General features: G+C 38.8%; 1 protein-coding gene and 1 non-coding gene across 3 annotated transcripts in view; both read right to left on the reverse strand.

Annotated features, from left to right (window-relative positions):
* CATSPERB (cation channel sperm associated auxiliary subunit beta) overlaps window positions 1-24,563 on the reverse strand; it is a 158,632-nt gene that overhangs the window by 119,414 nt on the left and 14,655 nt on the right. For both annotated transcript variants that reach the window (XM_054448695.2, XM_054448693.2), the window contains exons 6-7: window positions 8,837-8,932; window positions 5,230-5,379 (exon numbers count right to left, since the gene is read on the reverse strand). In XM_054448695.2, the coding sequence (XP_054304670.1) occupies window positions 5,230-5,379; window positions 8,837-8,932 (246 nt within the window). The remainder of the gene's footprint in view (window positions 1-5,229; window positions 5,380-8,836; window positions 8,933-24,563) is intronic.
* Window positions 22,150-22,365, reverse strand: LOC129013483 (small nucleolar RNA U3). The gene has a single exon (XR_008493951.1). It is a non-coding gene; the product is annotated as a small nucleolar RNA U3 (small nucleolar RNA).

Consider the following 24,563-nt stretch of genomic DNA (forward strand, 5'->3'; position numbering starts at 1 on the left):
ATTACCTTTCCCCCACATCTATACTGCCCAAAACAATCTATAGATTTAATGCAATTCCCATCAAAATAACGACATCATTTTTCACAGAATTAGAAAAAAAATCCTAAAATTCATATGAAACCAAAAAAGAGCCCAAATAGCTAAAGTATTCCTAAGCAAAAAGAATAACATTTCTTGATTTGCATATGTTGAACCAATTTTGCATCCCAGGAATGAAGCCTACTTGATCGTGATGAATTAACTTTTTTTTTTTTTTTTAGATGGAGTTTTGCTCTTGTCACCCAGGCTGGAATGCAATGGCGTGGTCTCGGCTCACTGCAACCTCTGCCTCCCGGGTTCAAGAGATTCTCCTGCCTCAGCCTCCCGAGTAGCTGGGATTACAGGCACTCACTACCATGCCCTACTAATTTTTGTATCTTAGTAGAGACAGGATTTCACCATGTTGGCCAGGCTGGTCTTGAACTCCTGACCTCAGGTGATTTGCCCACCTCAGCCTCCCAAAGTCCTGGGATTACAGGCGTGAGTCACCATGCCCAGCCTTGAATTAACTTTTTATTTTTTATTTTTATTTTTTAATTTTATTTATTTATTTTAATAATATTTATTTATTTGTTTTATTATACTTTAAGTTCTGGTATACATGTGCAGAACATGCAGGTTTGTTGCATAGGTGTACATGTGCCATGGTGGTTTGCTACACCCATCAACCCATCATTTACATTAGATATTTCTCCTAATGCTATCCCTCCTCTTGTCCCCCACCCCTCAACAGGCCCTGGTGTGTGATGTTCCCCTCCCTATGCCCATAGGTTCTCATTGTTCAACTCCCACTTATGAGTGAGAACATGCGGTGTTTGGTTTTCTGTTCCTGTGTTAGTTTGCTGAGAATGATGGTTTCCAGCTTCATCCATGTCCCTGCAAAAGACATGAACTCATTCTTTTTTTATGACTGCATAGTAATATGCTGCTGGATTCTTTTTGCTAATATTTTGCCAAGAATTTTTCTGTCTATGTTCATCAAAATATTGGCTTCTAGTTTTCTTTTTTTGTTGTGTCTTTGCCAGGTTTTGGTATCAGGGTGATGCTGGCTTCATAGAATGAGTTAGGGAGGAGATCCTGCTCCTCAATTTTTTGGGAATAGTTTCAGTAGGATTGGTACCAGCTCTTCTTTGCATGTCTAGTAGAATTTGGCTGTGAATTCATCTGGTCCAGGGTTTTTTTTTTTGTTCATAGGTTGTAAAGACATGGAATCGACCTAAATACCCATCAATGGTGGACTGGATAAAGACAATGTGGCACACCATGGAATACAATGCAGCCATAAAAAGAATGAAATCATCTCCTTTCCAGCAATATAGATGCAGCTGGAGGCCATTATCCTAAGTGAATTAACACAGGCAACAGAAAACCAAATACCACATGTTCTCACTTGTAGGCGGGAGCTACTCACAGACCTGAAGATGGCAACAATAGACATTGGGGACTACTAGCTGGGGGAGGGAAGGGAGCAATGGTTGAAAAACTAACTATTGGGTGCTATGCTCACTACCTGGGTGGTGGGCTCATTCATATTCCAAACCTTAGCATCACACAATATACCCACATAACAAACCTGCACATGTACCTCCCCTCAAATCTAAAATAAAAGTTGAAATTATTAAATAAAAAATTTTAAGAAGAATATTACCATAGGAGTAAGATAGGGGAAAGATCATTGGAGGACAGGAAGCCTTGAAGCTAGGTACTGCATGGATCATCCATATGGATGGTGAAGTCACCAAAAATAGTGACAGAAGTCAAGCGGAGAGGAAGGCAGGGACCTAGAGATTAAACTTGTAAATGAATGAATGTGAGCGGTGAGGAGGTCACCAAATACTGGCAACCAAGAAGAGTTAGAGGGAGGTAAAGTCTGAGTTCAAAAAAGCTCCACGTTTCAGACAAGAGGACAGGAGTAGTGATTAAGCAGTAATCCTAAGGAGCAAAGACAAGAACCCTCACCCTGGGTTTTGAAATATGTGATATGTGGGAGGGCTGAGGGGAAAGAATGTCATCTGGGGATGAGCCGGTACTCTTTATGGAAAGAAAGTTAAGGGACCATTCAGAGAAAAAGTGAGTGATATGGGGGAGTTTGTTAATGACAGGCCACAAATTCTAATGAAAGGATTTGGGTGGATAGAGAGGGATAAAAGTTTCAATCAAATTAGAGGATATTCAGAACAGTATGTGGGATAGGATAACCAGAAATGATCTGGGGAGGCTTATGTTCTGGTAACTGATGGGAGGCCTGATGGTTTATGTCTTAAGAATATCCTAGAGGAGGAAAGGGGGTAATAAGTCCAAACTGGAGTACATGGGGCTGATGCATAGCTGTTCCCACCATTAACTCCATGTGGTATGAAGGCCAGGAGGACAAACAAGGCCTCCCAAAGGAACTGCTAGTTGGGTGTGGTGGCATGTACCTGTAGTCCCAGCTACGTGGGAGGCTGAGGTGGGAGGATTGCTTGAGCCTAGGAGTTTGAGGCTGTAGTGAGCCATGATTGTGCCTCTGCATTCCAGCCTGGGCAACAGAGAGAGACCCTGTCTCAAAAAAAAAAAAAAAAAATTGCTGATTTAGGCAGTCACAGCTTGATACTGTGAGAACTTCCTTTATTGCTTCAGCACAGTGGTGACCAGTTGGGGAAAAGGTGGTTTCACCGAAAGAACCTGTTGCTGAAGTTGTTTGTTTTCTTGAGGGGTTGAGGTGGCCTCATGAGTGTGATCCCAAGGAATTAAGACTGGTGCTTCTTTCCCATGACTTTCATTTGTGAGGCAGAATCAAGCATGAGGAGTTGAGAACGACCCCTCTCCTATGGCTCACGGAAGTAAGGTAGGTATTGGTGTTTGGGTAAAGACAAGGAGGAGGAGGTCCTAGCCAGGCCCTCCTATTCACAGAACAACATAAGAAAAGGAGCCAAGTTTCTATCTGGATTGACATAGTGTAGCATGTGACAGCAGGGAGTGGAAAAAGACACAATTATTAGATTGGTGCAAAAATAATCACGGTTTTTGCCATTAAAAGTAATTGCAAAAACTGCGATTACTTTTGCACCAACCTAGTAAAACTAAAAGAATTCAGCAGAAGCAGACTATAAGCCATTAGGAAGTCAAAGAGATTTGGGCAAGGTTATTTGTCTATCCCTATACTGATGCATACTGTTTTAATCTATTGCTTTATAATAAGTCATGCTAGGACAAATTTTTGTTTTTTTTTTTCTTTAAAATTATGTTTGTTATTCATGGTGTATCATTCTCCCATATGAATTTTGTGTTTGGCTTGCCAATTTCCACACCCTCCCTGACACAAAAAAGAAAACACACACACACACACACACACACACACACCAAAAACATTGTTATAATTTTTCTTGGAATCATATTGAATTGATAAATTTGTAATACATTTTATTTATAATAAATTTATTTATAAAATAAATCTTTATAATACCAGAAGTTCCTGCTTATAAACATGAAATCTCTTATTTATTTTGGTCTTTTTTTATGACCTTCATTAGTTTTATAATTTCTACACAATAGGTCTTGCAACTCCTTTTTTTATTCCTGGGTACTTTTTGGGATTTCTTACCTTAATAGGATTTTTAAAATTATAATCTTTAATTAGTCCTTGGTGGAGTGATTTTTATACATTGCTATTCTATCTCACAACCTTCTAGCATACCCATATTTGTTCTGAGTTTTTCTATAGATCTTTTTGGATTTTTATGTAGGTATACATATTATCTATGAGTAATAAAATTTTGTTTCTTATTTTTTAAGTTTTAAATTTATTTTCCTTTATATTCACTGAATTTGGGGTCTAGGAGGTCATCAATTAGCTAGGAACAATAATTAAAATAATACTATTAGTAGTTGAAATGTGTAATGACATTGTGATATTGTGATATAATGAGAAATACATATTTGGTTTTCGTCCCGGGCTCTTGATAGAGAACTTCTAAAACCTCCATAATTTCCTGCATGATAGAGGGCTAGGAACATCCTTTGTTATAACATTTGGTCTTTGGCCCCAGTTCCTGATACAGAACCCCTAAACTCCTTGGAATTTCCTGGGTGATGGGATTGTCTTTTGTTCTAATGAAGCAACTCTTGACAGACTCCCAGATAGCTTTAAGATGTGGGGTGCTCACCAGAAAAAGCAAGCCATGATTAGAAGCTTAGAGCCTTCATCCCCACAGCGCATCTCCCAGGAAGTGGGGAGGGGGTGGAGATTGAATAAATAATTGATCATGCCTATGTGATAAAGCTTCCATAAAAATCCTTACAGTGCAGGTTTTGGAATGCTAAAACACATCTACATACCAGGGGTGTGGCGTGTCACAACTCCACAGGGACAGAAGCTCCTTTTCTTGGGAATCTTCCAGACCTTGCCCAACTGTTTACTGTATCCTTTGTTTTGACCTTTATAATAAACTGGCAAACCTAAATAAATGTTCCCCTGGGTTCTGTGAGTTGTGCTAGCAAATTATTGAACTCAAGGAATAGTTTGTGGGACCTCCCCAAATTATAATTAGTTGATTAGAACTACAACCTGGGACTTGTGACTGGCATTTGAATTGGGGGATAGTCTTGTGGGACTGAGCCCTTAATCTGTTGTTGGTTGGGGAGGGGGATCTGTGCTAACTCCAGATAGCTAGTGCCAGAATTGAATTAAATCATAGGACACCTAGTCGGTCATCCACAGAGAACTGGAGAATCACTGGGTGTGGAAAATCCATACATTTAGTATTAGAGTGTTATGAAATGAATATAGAGAGAAACAGTTGTTTCTTTCCCTATATAGATGCTCTCAGATATTACAGCAGTAATAAAAAAATGCAAACATAAACTAAGTAATGTGGTATTTCAGGAACAACAATACCTATTTATACATGTCAGGAATAGCAGATAATCTCTGGGAGAAAGTAACATATTAATGGAGGGCATGGGATAAATGAAATTAGGAGACACACTAAAGTCACAATTAACATGGCAAAAAGTCACAGCAAGAAAACATACTTAGTATATCACACTTGCAAGTAGACAAGATACAGTATTGAAGAATAAATTTTTAGGTATTTTTAGGAAACAATTTTCCTTCCCTATGTCTATGCATTTATTTCTGCTGCCAGTTAAACATTACTGTTACAAAATACAAAAGGCCAACATCAACATTTAATGAAGCTGTAAACCTACCATCAAGTATTGTATCCACAATGAAGCCTAGTAATGCCACATCATTGGCACAGGGGCATTTTGTCACTTTGAGATCTACCACATGTGGATATAATTTACTGATCTCGCTTTCTGGAATCACATCCCCAAGAGTCCACTGAAGAATCGGTTCTGCGGAAATCAAATTTGGGTGTTTAAATTGTGGGAGCACCCTTGAAAATGGATGCTACTTTCCTTTAAAGGTTTTAAAAGAACTATGTAAAGAAACTATTCTATAGTTCAAAAAAGGTGCATTACCTCACTCTGCTTTGGTCAAAAATCAGTCAGTGACTATTTTCCAGGATATAAGGAGTAAAGTCTAATTCCCCTTGGTGGGGGGCTGGCAAGGTTACATTGCAGAAGAACATGTGGAATGGGAGAGATTGCTTTGGCCACATTTGAAAAATACCATTTGCCACAGGATCTATCCCTAGAAACGGAATTGCTGGATCACAGAATACGCACATTTATAACTTCTGAGCCCACTCATTTACTTTTTGTTCTCTTCCCAATCCCACTGAAACAGCAGTAGATACATAAAAATGAGAATAAATCCAGAGTAGCAGTGGCGAACAGGGACAGTTATCATTAGTGGCCAAGAGACTTAGAGGGATTTCTGGAAGGTAGTTGAAAAATACTATTTGCCACAGGATCTATCTGTATAAATGGAATTGCTGGATCACAGAATACATTTATAACTTCTGCTTCAAGAGCCCACTCATTTACTTTTTGTTCTCTTCCCAATCTCATTGAAACAACAGTAGGTAGATGAAAATGAGAATAAATCCAGAGTAGCAGTGGTGAACAGGGACAGTTATCATTAGAGGCCAAGAGACTTAGAAGGATTTCTGCAAGATAGAAGTTGGGAATGAGATGCAGAAGAAAAAGCAATCAGAGGTGAAGCATCTCCAATGCAGCACAGGCAGAATAGCAGCACTAGTGGTGAATAAGGTCTTTCACGTGGCAAACCAGGCCTTCCAGAATCTGACGTCCTCTTGGTTCCTCAGCTTTACTTCTTGCCAGAACTGGCCTCCCATTACAGGCTCTAGTTTGTGGGGCTTTGAATATCTGTTTTTCTCACAACCCTATTTTTCAGTCCTCGATGTGAATGTCTCCCTCTTTGGGAAGACTTCCATGACGCCCTAGAATGAGTGAGGCTCTCCTCCCAGGGGCTCCAATAGGACTCTGCACTCACTGTAACTAGAAGAATCAGGGTACACTCTTCCTCACCAGACCAGGGTAGACAATGAGCCTTTTGAAAGAATGTCATCAGACAAGGCGTCACAAATTTTAAAACTTAAAATATTACTTTTGGATATGCAAAGGATTGGAGCTAAAGTCGAATTTTCATGCATTAAAAAAAGGGAGGGTTTTTCTTTCTTTTGGAAAAAAATGAGAAAAAAAAAGAGTACAAAAAGTAAGCCAGGGCAATTTGAAAGACAACTGCTGTCTGAATTTCAAAAATAGTCAAAGGACTTTTAAAAGCAGAGATAACTAATAACCAGTTATTTAGCTATTTACATTCTCCTCTGTCTCCCCAACTTTCAATAAAATCTACTACAAACCCAAAGACTTTATGTGATATTTTTTTCACTTTGTGCAAAGCAAGAAAACAAGCTAACTTTTCATCTGGGTTGAAATAGTGCAGCACAGGGACAGCCAAGAAGGGAAAGAGACACAATCTCTAACTACACTAATTCACCAGGAAGTCACTTCAGAATTCAAAGAAATGTGGGGCAAAGCAGCTGACGTTGCAGGGTGTAGTATGTGTTTGCAGACCATTCACACCCAGGTCAGGGAGATTTCAGCTTACCACTGGACATCACTGAGCTGACAATGCCCCCCTACTTATATACAAGTTCCTGAAGTCAGGTAGTATATCTTAAGCATTTTAAGAACAAGGAAGTGATTAAAAGTTTTGACTGCTACTAAGAAGCTAAAAAGGGGACAGAAAAGTGACCAATATGAAGGTCGCTGGTGACTGTGATTAGCAACAGTTTGAGTAGCGTGGAGGAGATGGAAACAAATGAGTGGTTTGTGGTGTGGATTGGATATGAAGAAATAGAGACAAGGTTTTACACTCTCTTTTGAGTTCAGTAGTGAATAAAAATTTCTAACTGTAGCTTTAACTCTTGATTCCTATTTCCCAGTGTCTGCTCCTCCTGTCTTCAGCATTTTGGTGAATGATAACATCCTCTACTTGAATGCTTGAGTAAGAAATCCAGGCATCATCCTTGTTAATTCTGTTTTCCCCCATCTTAGTCCACCAAGAAGCCATAGCAGCTCTACTTTCAAAATGTATTCTGAAGGCTCTGCTCACCACCTCCACTGCTAATGCTACTGTCCATCTACTCCAGACCTTCTCAAGGGGACTATTGCAACAACTGCTACCAATTTCCTTTATTCCATTCTTGCTATCCTTCCTCAAGAGTTATTCTCTACATAGCAGCCAAAATGATCTTTTCATTATAAAAGATAAATCAGAATTTATTAGTTCTCTGCTTAAAATACCCCAATGGCTTTAAGTTATAATTACAATAAAGTCCACACTTTTTAACCAAGATTCCTGCCAGCTTCTCCAAACTCATGATCCACCACTCTGTCATTTACTATGCTTCAGCAACACTAGTCTCCTTTTAGTTCCTCAAACAGATCAATCTCATCTCCGCATCTGGAGCTTTGAAAGATCTACCAATTTGTGAAGCTTTCTGCTGCAATTATACCTCAGTACATTCTAAACAAATGTAAGTTAGCATTTCAGATCTTTTAAAAATTGATATAACAATTTTATATTGATATTTCAGTACTTAAAAAGTAGCATAGGTTATCAAACTATCAGAGTCCCAAAGACAGTATTGCAGTTACTATTGAATAATTAGTAATACTTGTTTTTTTTTTTTTTTTTTTTTTTTTAAATTTGGAAGCTACCTAAAACTACTTACGTTTTTGGAATAAGTAAATATAATCAACTTTATAAGCCATTGTTTATAATGACCCTCAATGTGGCCACAGTAAAATATGTATTTCCTTTTTTTTTTTTTTTTTTGAGACACAGTCTCACTCTGTTGCCCAGGCTGGAATACAATGGTACAATCCTGGCTCACTGCAACCTCTGCCTCCTGGGTTTAAGAGATTCTGCCTCAGTCTCCCAAGTAGCTGGGACTACAGATGTGCATCACCACGCCTGGTTAACTTTTGTATTTTTTTTTTTTTTTAAGTAGAGATGGAGTTTCACCATGTTGGCCAGGCTGGTCTCAAACTTCTGGCCTCAAGTGATCTGCCCACCTCGGCCTCCCAAAGTGCTGAGATTACAGGCATGAGCCACCACGCCCAGCCTGTATTTCCACATTTCTATAGCACTCTTTGCAGATCTCTGTTAATAATTTATCCACATGTATTTCATTCTTTATCCTATCAGATTGTGAGTGCCTCAAGGGTCATGATTATCTCTCTTTTTTTTTTTTTTTTTTTTTTTTTTTTTTTTTTTTTTATCTCTAGGACCCTAGCACAGAATCTGGCATATAGCAGATGTCAAAGTTTGTTGAAAGAATATATGAATTCCATTTTACTTCTGTCTGTTGGCATTTACCTCGAATATCATCCAATAGAGTTCCTTCAGTAGCATAAATATTTAGTCCATGATGTAAAGTGATCCTTACTAACCATTCTTCTACAGCTGCAATATCTGTTTGAAAACAAAAGGCAAATAATCAACTATTTTTTCATATGTTGTGTTTGGTGAAATTTAAGGATACGTGAACATTACCAACAATGATAGCCTTTCCTTTTCCAGCCATTTTGTTGGCATTTATATGTCAAATTTCATATGTTTTCCCTATAAACATTTTGCTCATAAAATAATGGAAAAAGAATTATGAAGTGATCTTGCCACCATAGCAATGAATCTAGATACTAATATTTATGTCATAATTTTTCTCCTAGAGCTGTAGGGGCTTGATAAAAAGCAAATTATGACTCTTCTTGTGAAGCAGACCATGATTAATTAAAATGTATCGAATTGAGGGGGGAGGAGCCAAGATGGCTGAATAGGAACAGCTCCGGTCTACAGCTCCCAGCGCGAGCGACGCAGAAGACGGGTGATTTCTGCATTTCCATCTGAGGTACCGTGTTCATCTCACTAGGGAGTGCCAGACAGTGGGCGCAGGTCAGTGGGTGAGTGCACCGTGCACCAGCCGAAGCAAGGGGTCAGGGAGTTCCCTTTCCAGGGGTGACAGACGGCACCTGGAAAATCGGGCCACTCCCACCCGAATACTGTGCTTTTCCGATGGGCTTAGGAAACGGTGCCCCAGGAGAGTATAGCCCGCACCTGGCTCAGAGGGTCCTATGCCCACGGAGTCTCGCTGATTGCTAGCACAGCAGTCTGAGATCAAACAGCAAGTCAGCAGCGAGGCTGGGGGAGGGGCGCCCGCCATTGCCCAGGCTCGCTTAGGTAAACAAAGCAGCCTGGAAGCTTGAACTGGGTGGAGCCCACCACAGCTCAAGGAGGCATGCCTGCCTCTGTAGGCTCCACCTCTGGGGGCTGGGCACAGACAAACAAAAAGACAGCAGTAACCTCTGCAGACTTAAATGTCCCTGTCTGACAGCTTTGAGGAGAGCAGTGGTTCTCCCAGCATGCAACTGGAGATCTGAGAACGGGCTGACTGCCTCCTCAAGTGGGTCCCTGACCCCTGACCCCCGAGCAGCCTAACTGGGAGGCACCCCCCAGCAGGGGCAGACTGACACCTCACACGGCCGGCCAGGTACTCCAACAGACCTGCAGCTGAGGGTCCTGTCTGTTAGAAGGAAAACTAACAGAAAGGACATCCACACCAAAAACCCATCTGTACATCACCATCATCAAAGACCAAAAGTAGATAAAACCACAAAGATGGGGAAAAAACAGAGCAGAAAAACTGGAAACTCTAAAAAGCAGAGTACCTCTCCTCCTCCAAAGGAACGCAGTTCCTCACCAGCAACGGAACAAAGCTGGACGGAGAATGACTTTGACGAGCTGAGAGAAGAAGGCTTCAGACGATCAAATTACTCCGAGCTACGGGAGGATATTCAAACCAAAGGCAAAGAAGTTGAAAACTTTGAAAAAAATTTAGAAGAATGTATAACTAGAATAACCAATACAGAGAAGTGCTTAAAGGAGCTGATGGAGCTGAAAACCAAGGCTCGAGAACTACGTGAAGAATGCAGAAGCCTCAGGAGCCGATGCGATCAAATGGAAGAAAGGGTATCAGCCCTGGAAGATGAAATGAATGAAATGAAGCGAGAAGGGAAGTTTAGAGAAAAAAGAATAAAAAGAAACGAGCAAAGCCTCCAAGAAATGTGGGACTATGTGAAAAGACCAAATCTACGTCTGATTGGTGTACCTGAAAGTGACGGGGAGAATGGAAACAAGTTGGAAAACATTCTGCATGATATTATCCAGGAGAACTTCCCCAATCTAGCAAGGCAGGCCAACATTCAGATTCAGGAAATACAGAGAACGCCACAAAGATACTCCTCGAGAAGAGCAACTCCAAGACACATAATTGTCAGATTCACCAAAGTTGAAATGAAGGAAAAAATGTTAAGGGCAGCCAGAGAGAAAGGTCGGGTTACCATCAAAGGGAAGCCCATCAGACTAACAGCGGATCTCTCGGCAGAAACCCTACAAGCCAGAAGAGAGTGGGGGCCAATATTCAACATTCTTAAAGAAAAGAATTTTCAACCCAGAATTTCATATCCTGCCAAACTAAGCTTCATAAGTGAAGGAGAAATAAAATACTTTACAGACAAGCAAATGCTGAGAGATTTTGTCACCACCAGGCCTGCCCTAAAAGAGCTCCTGAAGGAAGCACTAAACATGGAAAGGCACAACCGGTACCAGCCACTGCAAAATCATACCGAAATGTAAAGACCATCGAGACTAGGAAGAGACTGCATCAACTAACGAGCAAAATAACCAGCTAACATCATAATGACAGGATCAGATTCACACATAACAATATTAACTTTAAATGTAAATGGACTAAATGCTCCAATTAAAAGACACAGACTGGCAAATTGGATAAAGACTCAAGACCCATCAGTGTGCTGTATTCAGGAAACCCATCTCACGTGCAGAGACACACATAGGCTCAAAATAAAAGGATGGAGGAAGATCTACCAAGCAAATGGAAAACAAAAAAAGGCAGGGGTTGCAATCCTAGTCTCTGATAAAACAGACTTTAAACCAACAAAGATCAAAAGAGACAAGGCCATTACATAACGGTAAAGGGATTAATTCAACAAGAAGAGCTAACTATCCTAAATATATATGCACCCAATACAGGAGCACCCAGATTCATAAAGCAAGTCCTGAGTGACCTACAAAGAGACTTAGACTCCCACACATTAATAATGGGAGACTTTAACACCCCACTGTCAACATTAGACAGATCAACGAAACAGAAAATCAACAAGGATACCCAGGAATTGAACTCAGCTCTGCACCAAGCAGACCTAATAGACATCTACAGAACTCTCCACCCCAAATCAACAGAATATACATTTTTTTCAGCACCACACCACACCTATTCCAAAATTGACCATATACTTGGAAGTAAAGCTCTCCTCAATAAATGTAAAAGAACAGAAATTATAACAAACTATCTCTCAGATCACAGTGCAATCAAGCTAGAACTCAGGATTAAGAATCTCACTCAAAACCGCTCAACTACGTGGAAACTGAACAACCTGCTCCTGAATGACTACTGGGTACATAACGAAATGAAGGCAGAAATAAAGATGTTCTTTGAAACCAACGAGAACCAAGACACAACATACCAGAATCTCTGGGATGCATTCAAAGCAGTGTGTAGAGGGAAATTTATAGCACTAAATGCCCACAAGAGAAAGCAGGAAAGATCCAAAATTGACACCCTAACATCACAATTAAAAGAACTAGAAAAGCAAGAGCAAACGCATTCAAAAGCTAGCAGAAGGCAAGAAATAACTAAAATCAGAGCAGAACTGAAGGAAATAGAGACACAAAAAACCCTTCAAAAAATAAATGAATCAAGGAGCTGGTTTTTTTAAAGGATCAACAAAATTGATAGACTGCTAGCAAGATTAATAAAGAAAAAAAGAGAGAAGAATCAAATAGATGCAATAAAAAATGATAAAGGGGATATCACCACCGATCCCACAGAAATACAAACTACCATCAGAGAATATTACAAACACCTCTACGCAAATAAACTAGAAAATCTAGAAGAAATGGATAAATTCCTCAACACATACACCCTCCCAAGACTAAACCAGGAAGAAGTTGAATCTCTGAATAGACCAATAACAGGAGCTGAAATTGTGGCAATAATCAATAGCTTACCAACCAAAAAAAGTCCAGGACCAGATGGGTTCACAGCCGAATTCTACCAGAGGTACAAGGAGGAGCTGGTACCATTCCTTCTGAAACTATTCCAATCAATAGAAAAAGAGGGAATCCTCCCTAACTCATTTTATGAGGCCAGCATCATCCTGATACCAAAGCCTGGCAGAGACACAACAAAAAAAGAGAATTTTAGACCAATATCCTTGATGAACATTGATGCAAAAATCCTCAATAAAATACTGGCAAACAGAATCCAGCAGCACATCAAAAAGCTTATCCACCATGATCAAGTGGGCTTCATCCCTGGGATGCAAGGCTGGTTCAATATATGCAAATCAATAAACGTAATCCAGCATATAAACAGAACCAAAGTCAAAAACCACATGATTATCTCAATAGATGCAGAAAAGGCCTTTGACAAAATTCAACAACGCTTCATGCTAAAAACTCTCAATAAATTAGGTATTGATGGGTCGTATCTCAAAATAATAAGAGCTATTTATGACAAACCCACAGCCAATATCATACTGAATGGGCAAAAACTGGAAGCATTCCCTTTGAAAACTGGCACAAGACAGGGATGCCCTCTCTCACCACTTCTATTCAACATAGTGTTGGAAGTTCTGGCCAGGGCAATTAGGCAAGAGAAGGAAATCAAGGGTATTCAATTAGGAAAAGAGGAAGTCAAATTGTCCCTGTTTGCAGATGATATGATAGTATATCTAGAAAACCCCATTGTCTCAGCCCAAAATCTCCTTAAGCTGATAAGCAACTTCAGCAAAGTCTCAGGATACAAAATCAATGTACAAAAATCACAAGCATTCCTATACACCAATAACAGACAGAGAGCCAAATCATGAGTGAACTCCCATTCACAATTGCTTCAAAGAGAATAAAATACCTAGGAATCCAACTTACAAGGGATGTGAAGGACCTCTTCAAGGAGAACTACAAACCACTGCTCAAGGAAATAAAAGAGGATACAAACAAATGGAAGAACATTCCATGCTCATGGGTAGGAAGAATCAATATCATGAAAATGGCCATCCTTCCCAAGGTAATTTACAGATTCAATGCCATCCCCATCAAGTTACCAATGACTTTCTTCACAGAATTGGAAAAAACTACTTTAAGGTTTATATGGAACCAAAAAAGAGCCCGCATCGCCAAGTCAATCCTAAGCCAAAAGAACAAAGCTGGAGGCATCACGCTACCTGACTTCAAACTATACTACAAGGCTACAGTAACCAAAACAGCATGGTACTGGTACCAAAACAGAGATATAGATCAATGGAACAGAACAGAGCCGTCAGAAATAATGCCACATATCTACAACTATCTGATCTTTGACAAACCTGACAAAAACAAGAAATGGGGAAAGGATTCCCTATTTAATAAATGGTGCTGGGAAAACTGGCTAGCCATATGTAGAAAGCTGAAACTGGATCCCTTCCTTACACCTTATACAAAAATCAATTCAAGATGGATTAAAGACTTAAATGTTAGACCTAAAACCATAAAAACCCTAGAAGAAAACCTAGGCAATACCATTCAGGACATAGGCATGGGCAAGGACTTCATGTCTAAAACACCAAAAGCAATGGCAACAAAAGCCAACATTGACAAATGGGATCTAATTAAACTAAATAGCTTCTGCACAGCAAAGGAAACTACCATCAGAGTGAACAGGCAACCTACAAAATGGGAGAAAATTTTCGCAACCTACTCATCTGACAAAGGGCTAATATCCAGAATCTACAATGAACTCCAACAAATTTACAAGAAAAAAACAACCCCATCAAAAAGTGGGCGAAGGACATGAACAGACACTTCTCAAAAGAAGACATTTATGCAGCCAAAAAACACATGAAAAAATGCTCACCATCACTGGCCATCAGAGAAATGCAAATCAAAACCACAATGAGATACCATCTCACACCAGTTAGAATGGCAATCATTAAAAAGTCAGGAAACAACAGGTGCTGGAGAGGATGTGGAGAAATAGGAACACTTTTACACTGTTGGTGGGACTGTAAACTAGTTCAACCCTTGTGGAAGTCAGTGTGGCGATTCCTCAGGGATCTAGATCTAGAAATTCCATTTGACCCAGCCATCCCATTACTGGGTATATACCCAAAGGACTATAAATCATGCTGCTATAAAGACACATGCACACGTATGTTTATTGCGGTATTATTCACAATAGCAAAGACTTGGAACCAACCCAAATGTCCAACAATGATAGACTGGATTAAGAAAATGTGGCACATATACACCATGGAATACTATGCAGCCATAAAAAATGATGAGTTCACGTCCTTTGTAGGGACATGGATGAAATTGGAAATCATCATTCTCAGTAAACTATCGCAAGAACAAAAAACCAAACACCGCATATTCTCACTCATAGGTGGGAATTGAACAATGAGAACACATGGACACAGGAAGGGGAACATCACACTTCGGGGACTGTTGTGGGGTGGGGGGAGGGGGGAGGGATAGCATTGGGAGATATACCTAATGCTAGATGACGAGTTGGTAGGTGCAGCGCACCAGCATGGCACATGTATACATATGTAACTTACCTGCACGTTGTGCACATGTACCATAGAGCCTAAAGTATAATAATAATAATAATAATAATAATAAAAAGAAAAAAAAATAAAAAAATAAAAAATAAAAAAAATGTATCATATAAACCCTAAGGTGAACAACAAAAAAAGCTTTTAAGGTATAACTAATAAGCCAATAGTGGAGATAAAATGGAATCATAGAAAAGAATTAATATGAATGAAGACAGAAAAAGAGGAGAAAAGCAAAACAGAGAAGATTGAACAAATAGAAACAACCTGCAAGGTGGTAGATTTTAATATAACTAGCCATATCAACAATTACATTAAATGTAAGTGGTCTAAAATATCATCTAAAAGACTAGATTTGACGGATTAGGTGTAAAAATCAAGATTAAACTATATGTTATTTATAACAAACTTATTTTAAATGTAAAAGCATAAATAAGTTAAAAGTAAAAGAATGGGTAGGGCCTGGGGAAGCCAACAGCAGTAGCTTTAGCCTGGGAGCTGCTGAAGTGGCTGTACCCACAGGCCAAGGCTGAGGTTGAAACTGAAACAGGGGTTCACCCATGAAGAACACACCTGGTCCAAATGGTCTGGCTGCATAGGCCCTCATGTCCACCCAGGCATCTAGGCAGGTCTGTGCGCTGTCATGGCAAGGCTATGGCTACACTGGTGGCTACTAAAGCAGCCAGTGCCCAAGTACATCAATTGCTATCTGTGCCTCTTGCTGTCACCACTCTCCATCAAGAAGTTCCTGGACTTTGGGAGAGATAATGGCTACAGAGAACATCATATATGATTTCACAAAAGGAGATTTCTGTGCTACTGGCTAACACAGTGAATGAAGCCAATTTTCTGCTGGGTAAGTGGTTTAACAGGCCTTCAGTGGGATTGGTTCAAAGTTGGTATATGCAGAACTTTCTTGAAGTTTTAGAATATAAAAATAAGGGCCAGGCACAGTGGCTCATGCCTGTTATCCCAGCACTTTGGGAGGCTGAGGCGGGTGGATCATGAGGTCAGGAGATCGAGACCATCCTGGCTATCATGGTGAAGCCCCGTCTCTACTAAAAATACAAAAAAAAAAAAAAAATTAGCCAGGTGTGGTGTCAGGCATCTGTAGTGCCTGCTACTTGGGAGGCTGAGGCAGGAGAATGGCATGAACCCGGGAGGTGGAGCTGGCAGTGAGCCGAGTGAGCCACTGCACTCCAGCCTGGGCAACAGAGCGAGACTCTGTCTCAAAAAGAAAAAAAAAGAATATAAAAATAAGAGCCCTGAATATCTACAGGTCTTAGATAACTTTCAGTAAGTACTGATGAAAGCCAGAAAAATGTGGTTTCTATAGCGGTACATGGAGTGATTGAACATAAGAAAAATTATGTGTTTGAGTCTTTTATTAGCAGTACAGCCAGTATCTTCCAGAATGGTTTTATCCCAACTCCATTTCTTCCCACATGCTTATTAACTAGCACGCACTTCTGTTTGATGGTGACACTATCCCTGCTCATTCTAAACACAGAAGAAATATTGATCTCACCTGTAATGTGGCTGATATAGTGAACAGTGTATATGAAACAGCCAAGAGGCTGTGTGAATAGTATTAGCTGGTAGCTCCAGAGGTGGAATTTGAAGAGTTCAATGCCAAAGCTCCAGACAAACCTATTCAAGTAGTTTATGTGCCGATACATCTGTTATACATGCAATTCAAGAACTCAATGAGAACAACAGTAGCACTCCATGAAGAGAGAAAATAGAGATACTTGGCTGTTAAAACCCTTGTTATTTGGGTTAAAAAAAAAAAAAAGATTTCTTCATTAAGTGACCGAGGTAGTGGTGTCTCACTTTGAAAATGTATCTTTTTTAAACTATATGTATTCAAATTCTAATAGACATAGCTGTAGCCTATAAGAGTTGTCCCTTTGGCTGGATTCAGTTAAAATTCACCATTTTTTTTCTTTTTTTTTTTGATTATTTCTAAGTAATTTCTTTTTTTTTTTCTTTTATTATTATTATTATTATTATACTTTAGGTTTTATGGTACATGTGCACAATGTGCAGGTAAGTTACATATGTATACATGTGCCATGCTGGTGTGCTGCACCCACCAACTCGTCATCTAGCATTAGGTATATCTCCCAATGCTATCCCTCCCCCCTCCCCCCACCCCACAACAGTCCCCAGAGTGTGATGTTCCCCTTCCTGTGTCCATGTGTTCTCATTGTTCAATTCCCACCTATGAGTGAGAATATGCGGTGTTTGGTTTTTTGTTCTTGCGATAGTTTACTGAGAATGATGATTTCCAATTTCATCCATGTCCCTACAAAGGACGTGAACTCATCATTTTTTATGGCTGCATAGTATTCCATGGTGTATATGTGCCACATTTTCTTAATCCAGTCTATCATTGTTGGACATTTGGGTTGGTTCCAAGTCTTTGCTATTGTGAATAATGCCGCAATAAACATACGAAAATTCACCATTTTTTTTCATCTGCATGCCATATTTTTTAAGGAGATCTAATACTATGTGATGGAATAAATGGGTATTGGTGCTGTCACTTATTTAAAGGCTGTTTTAAGTGAATCATTTGAGAGACTTCCAGTTTTTAAGACCTCTACTTGGCACTATTACAAAACTACACCTGATGATTGATGTGATACTAGCAGTAAACCCAGAGATGCTTCAAAATATAAGACTAATCAGGAAAAGGTCAGTACTGATAGAACTTTCTAGTCCTCTATGTGAAGAAAGATTGTCTTTTGTAAGTCAATCAGAGAGAACGCCTTTCTTCTACCAACTCTTGAGCATGGCACCATAACTACTCCAGTGGCTGAATGTTTATTTCCTCCATGCCAGCTGGATATTTTCATGGAGCCTTTCCTGTAGCCACTCTGGCTCTTCCATTAAACTAGTAACTTGAATAATTTTTTTTACCATATCTTGCTGTGGTGTGGTTAGTGACACAAAGAAAGAGCTTTTCTAGAGCTCTAGCATCCTCATAACCTCTACCTCATTATTGTAGAGTTGAGTGTCTACAGTCTCTACAGGATTCTGAACTTTCTTCCCATTCTGGACGTAGCATATACCCACTGTGACCAAATATAATGCTTGTCTCCAACCACTGATTAGGGGCTCAGGGTATGTGAAACTTAAAGACATCAGCTGAGTCCATCTGATAATTCAGTCCCAGGGTCCTTCCTTCCTCATATGCATATCTCCTCTACTCTCTTAGACTTTTGTCTTCCTCCACCTGATTATATTTTCATCATGAGGTATGGGTACTTTTGTGTTAGATCTTACTCACTGATGCACTGGCTTTATTTTATTTATTTATTTTTTGAGACAGAGTCTCTGTCTCCCAGGCTGGAGTGCAGTGGTGCCATCTCAGCTCACTGCAAACCCCACTTCCTGGGTTCAAGTGATCCTCCTGCCTCAGCCTCCCAAGTAGCTGGGATTACAGGCATGTGCCACCACACTCAGCTAATTTTTGTAGTAGAGACAGGTTTTCACCATATTGGCCAGGCTGGTCTTGAACTCCTGACTTCAAGTGATCTGCCCGCCTTGGCCTCCCAAAGTATTGGGCTTACAGGCATGAGCCACTGCAACTGGCTGGTTTTAAGATTCATTTGTGTACTTCCATTCTGTTGATGAAAGTGTTCCAAAAGTTGTTTTGAATAAAAGGTGAAAGGATGAAAAAATATGACACTAATCAAAAGAAAGCTGTAGCAGCCATATCAATATCTGACAAAGGAGAGTTCAGATCAATGCAATATCAGAAATAAAGAGGGACAATACATATGACAAAGGCATGATAAACCTAAGTGTAGACATGCTTAACAACACAGCTTCAAAATACGTAAATCAAAAGTTATGTCAAGAGTACATGGGGCATTTACTAAATAAGCCATAAAACACATTTTAATAAATTAAATTGCTATCACAGGAAATACGCCCTCTAAACATAATGGAATAAGCTAGAAAAATCAATAACAGAAAGATATCTGAAAAATTCCCCAATATTTGAACATTTTACAACACACTTCTAAAAAACCATGTATCAAAGAGAAAGTGCTGTGGGGAATTAGAAAATATTTTTAATTGAAAGAAAAGGAAAACACAACATCAAAATTTATTGGATGCAGATAAAGCAATGCTTAGAGAGAAATATATAGCAGTAAAATACTTGCATTAGAAAAAAGAAATCTCAAATCAATTACAGTAAGTTCTCACTTAACATCATCAATATGTTCTTGGAAACTAGGACTTTAGGCAAAACAATGTATAATACAAACTAATTTCACCATAGGCAAATTGATATAAACAAGAGTTAAGTTTCCATGGCATATATCTGGTCACAAAAACATCACCAAACTTCTAAATAAAGACCCTAAATTCTTCTAATATTAAATATTAAAATAAATGTGAGCTATGCATAGATTTTAAAAAGATTAATAAAAACAGGTAAGATAATTATTTACCCAATTTTTGGTGAATGAGTAAGTAATGGTGGTCATAGCGGTGGTGGATTAAATCAAGGAATAAATATTTGTAAAGCAAAAACTGTAAGGAGCATCCTCTACCACATGCAGTTAAAAAACAACAAACATGGCAGGCTAACTGAGGGCTTTTGTATTGCATCGTTTACTGTCATGCATTTGTTTGTAAGATTACCGTATACTTTATAAATACTTTATAATAATTTGTAAGTATTCATTCACTCATTTTCTAGCCTACTTATTTCAGTTCAGAATCAGGGGAGCCTACTCCAGCAGCCCAGGAACAAGGCGGGAACCAACCCAAGATTTAATGCCATTTCTTCACAAGGTGCACTTACACACACACCCAAGCTCAGTCATACGGGGACAATTTAGACACACCAATTAACCCAACATGCACATCTTTGGCTGTGCTAGGAAACTAGAGTACTCAGAGAAAACCTATGCAGACATGGGGAGAACACGAGCACTCCACACAGACAGTGGCCCTGGCCAGGAATTGACATTTTTTCCTTATCAATATTATAATGAAATGATGTTGAATGAAATGAGGTTATTCGAGGATCTGCTGTATATGAAGCAGGCTTTGGAAGATAGTAAAGAGTTTGTAAAGGGTCAGATAGTAAATATTTGGGGCTTTGTATGTTATATGATATCTGTTACACCACTTCAACTATACCACTGTAGCATAAAAGCAGCCATAGAAGACAAATAAATGAGCATGATTGTGTTCCAATAAAATTTTATTTACAAAAATAGGCAGTAGGCAGGATCAGGGGTCAGTAGTTTGCTGACCCCTGATCTAAAGATTCCCAACTTAACAAACTAGAAAAAAAAAAAAAAAAAAAAGAAGCAAATTAAACCCAGTGCAAGTAGAAGTATAAGATAAAGAGTGACAACTGATGAAATTAGGAACAGAAAAACAATATACACAGTTAATGAAATCAAAAGATGTCTCTCTGAAACATAAAAACTGATGAACCTCTGCAAGACTAATAATTTAAAAAATACAAATAACTCATGTTAGAGATAAAATAGGGAACACCACTACAGACACCATAGATATTCTAAGGATAAGAAGGGAATATCACAAACAACTTCATGTCCATAGATTCAACAACTTAGATGAAATGGACGCTTTCTTTGAAAGACACAAACTGTCAAAGCTCACTTAAAGAGAAACAGAAAACTTGAATATTCCTAAATCTATTAAGAGATAATGAATGTGTATTTAAAATCCTTTCACAAAGAAAACTCCAAGCCCAGATATCTTCACTGGTTAATCCCACCAAACATTTAATGAAAAGGTGATACCGATTCTATAAAAACTCATCTACAATATAGAAAAGCAGGGAACTCATCCCAACTCATTTCATAATGACAACCTTACTCAGATACCAGAATGAGATAAAGACATTCCAAGAAAAGAAAATAAATCTCCAGACTGATAACCTAGGAAACCTACTAGCCAAATGAGTTCAGGAATATATAAATAAGATAATACATCATGACCAAGTGTTGTTTGTCCTAGGATTCCAAGACTGGTTCAAAATTCAAAAATGAATCAATGTAATTTATCATATCAACAGACAATTATAAGAAAATCCTTATAATCATCTCAATAGATGCAAAAAATCATTTAACAAGATTTGACACCAATAATAAAAACTTGGCAAACTTGTAACGAAGGAAATTTCTTCAACCTGATGAAGGGCACCTATGTAAAACACAAATATTTTTTCCCTAAAACTGGAAACAAGGCAAGGATGTCCTCTTACTATTCCTTTCATACTGGAATCATACTAGAGGTCCTACCAGTACAATAAGACAAAAAAAAAGAAAAAAAGAAAAAAAGAAAGAAAGAAAATGAATACATACTGGAAGAGAAGAAATAAAATTATCTCCATTCCTAAATGGTGATTATCCATGTAGAAAATCCCAAAGAATATATTAAAAGCTATTAGAACCAATAAGTAAATTTAACAAGATTGCAGGATACAAGATCAATAAACAGAACTCAATCATTCTTCTACATATGAACAATGAACAACTAGAAATCAAAATATTAAAAAGTACCACTTACAATAACACTCCAAACCATAAACTACTTTTTTTTTTTTTTTTTTTTTTTTTGAGATGGAGTCTTGCTCTGTCCCCTAGTCTGGAGTGCAGTGGTACAATCTTGACTCACTGCAACCTCTGCCTCCTGGGTTCAAGCAATTCTCCTGCCTCAGCCTCTCGAGTAGCTGGGATTACAGGTGCCCTTCACTGCGCCTAGCTAATTTTTGTATTTTTAGTAGAGACGGGCTTTCGCCATGTTGTCCAGGCTGGTTTCGAACTCCTGACCTCAGGTGATCCACTCACCTCAGCCTCCCAAAGTGCTGGGATTACAGGCCTGAGCCACCGTGCCTGGCCCAAAACCATGAACTACTTAGGTATAACTTAAAAAAAAAAAACCAAAAAAATAGAAACCACTCAAACTGCATTCTCTCCCTCTTCCTCTACCACAGGAAGAGAAGAATGATCATCAATGGCAAATGGCAGTTGCAGCCAATCAACACCAGGAGCTAGCTTCACGCTTAGGAGAGAATGCTGAGCCTTTGCCTTGTGGTTTCCAGTGCTCTACACATTCACAGAAGCTTCTCTAGTAACAAACTATAGAGATGATCCCTGAAAGTATAATTTTGGTATACTTTTTTTTTTATGTGCAAGTTCTCTAAGCTGAAAGCCACAAAACCTGGATGAAATAATTTTTTAAAAAGATGTAAACAAATGGAGAGATATAGTGTCTTCATGGTTTGGAAGACTCATTATTATTAAGATATTGACTCTCCCAAGCAAGGCATGGTGGCTCACGCCTCTAATCCCAGCACTTTGGGAGGCTGAGGTGGGTGGATCACCTGAGGTTAGGACTTCGAGACCAGCCTGGCCAACATGGCGAAACCCTGTCTCTACTAAAAATACAAAAAATTTAGCCAGGTGCCTGTAATTCCAGCTATTAGGGAGCCTGAGGCAGAAGAATCACTTGAACTCGGGAGGCGGAAGTTGCGGTGAGCCGAGATCATGCCACTGCCCTCCAGCCTGGGCAATAAGAGTGAGACTCCATCTCAAAAAAAAAAAAAAAAAAGAAAAGATATTATTGACTCTCCCTAAACTGATCTATAGATTCAATGCAATACAAAATTAAAAATCACTGCAGGATTTTTGTAGAAGTAAACAAGTTGATTCTAAAATTTACATAGAAACGCAAAAGAACTACAATAACCAAAACAATTTTGAAAAAGATCAACATTGAAGGACTAACATTACTTATAAGACCTATTATAAACCTAAAATAATCAAGACAGTGTGGTATTGGTGAAAGGATACAGTCCAGAAATAGCAATTCAATGGAAATAAAAAGTTTTTACAACAACGGTACTGGAATAATTGGATATCCATATTCCAAAAAATTAACATTGGCCCATATAACTTATAAAAATCAACTCAAAATAAATCATAGACGTAATTACACAAGCTAGAAATGTAAACTTCTAGAAGAAAATATAGGAGAATATCTTTGTGAACTTAGGTTAGGCAAAGATTTCTTAGCTGTGATGTCAAAAGTACCATCCATAAAATAAAAAGCTGATAAATTAGTCTTCAGCAAAATTGAAAACTCTGATCTTCAAGAGATACTCTTAAGAGATGAAAAGACAAGCCCCAGACTGGGAGAAAATATCTGCAAATCATATCTGGTAACACCTGTATCCAGAATATATAACAAACTTGTAAAACATTTGAACAGATACTAAACCAAATGGCAAAAACCATAAAAAAAATGCTCAATGTCATTAGTTGTTAGAAAAATGCAAATTAAAACCACAATTAGTCTAGGCACGGTCGCTCATGCCTGTAATCCCAGCACTTTGGGAGGCTGAGGCCAGTGGATCACCTGAGACCAGACTGGTCAACACGGCGAAACCCTGTTTCTACTAAAAAAATACAAAAAATTAGCCAGGCCTGGTGGTGTGCATCTGTAATCCTGGCTCTTCAGGAGGCTGAGGCAGGAGAATCACTTGAACCCAGGAGGCAGAGGCTGCAGTGAGCTGAGATCACGCCACTACACTCCAGCCTGGGTGACAGAGCAGATTTCGTCTCAAAAAACCCCAAACAAACAAACAAACAAACAAAAAACCACACAAATGCCACTATGCTTTTTTTTAGAATGGCTAAAAATTTAAAAAAATGTCTATACATACATATATGCATACATATTTACAAGCATACACACACACACATATACTAAGTTCTGGCATGGATGCAGATCACCTGGTGGTCAGAATGCAAAATGATAAAGCCACTTTGGGAAATCGTTTGACAGTTTTTCTTATAAAGTTAAGCTTACACTTATCATACAACACAGTAATCATACTACTTGGTATTAGCTAAATGCAACAAAAAATTACGTTCACACAAAAACCTGTATAAGATTGTTTGCAGTAGCTTTATTCATAATTTTCAAAAACTAGAAAAACCCAAATGCCCTTCAACAAAATTAACTATCCACACCAAAAAATACTACCCAACAACAACACTAGAGAGACTATAACATAGACAAATCTCCAATGAATTAGCTAAGTGAAAGAAGCCAGACTCAAAGGCTGTATAGTTTATGATTCCATTTATATGACCCTGGAATAGACAAAACAACAGGAACAGAGAACAGAACAGTGGTTGCCAGGGACTGGGAGATGGAGAGGGGTTGATTATGGGTGGAGTGATTTTATTGCCTGATGGAACTGTTCTATGTCTTGACTGCAGTGATCACAGTTGTATACATTTGTCCAAACTCACAGAACTGGACACCAAAAAGGATATGTTTCATAGAATGCAAATTATACC

Source organism: Pongo pygmaeus, chromosome 15 (assembly GCF_028885625.2).
Source record: "Pongo pygmaeus isolate AG05252 chromosome 15, NHGRI_mPonPyg2-v2.0_pri, whole genome shotgun sequence".
NCBI classification, from domain to species: domain Eukaryota; kingdom Metazoa; phylum Chordata; class Mammalia; order Primates; family Hominidae; genus Pongo; species Pongo pygmaeus.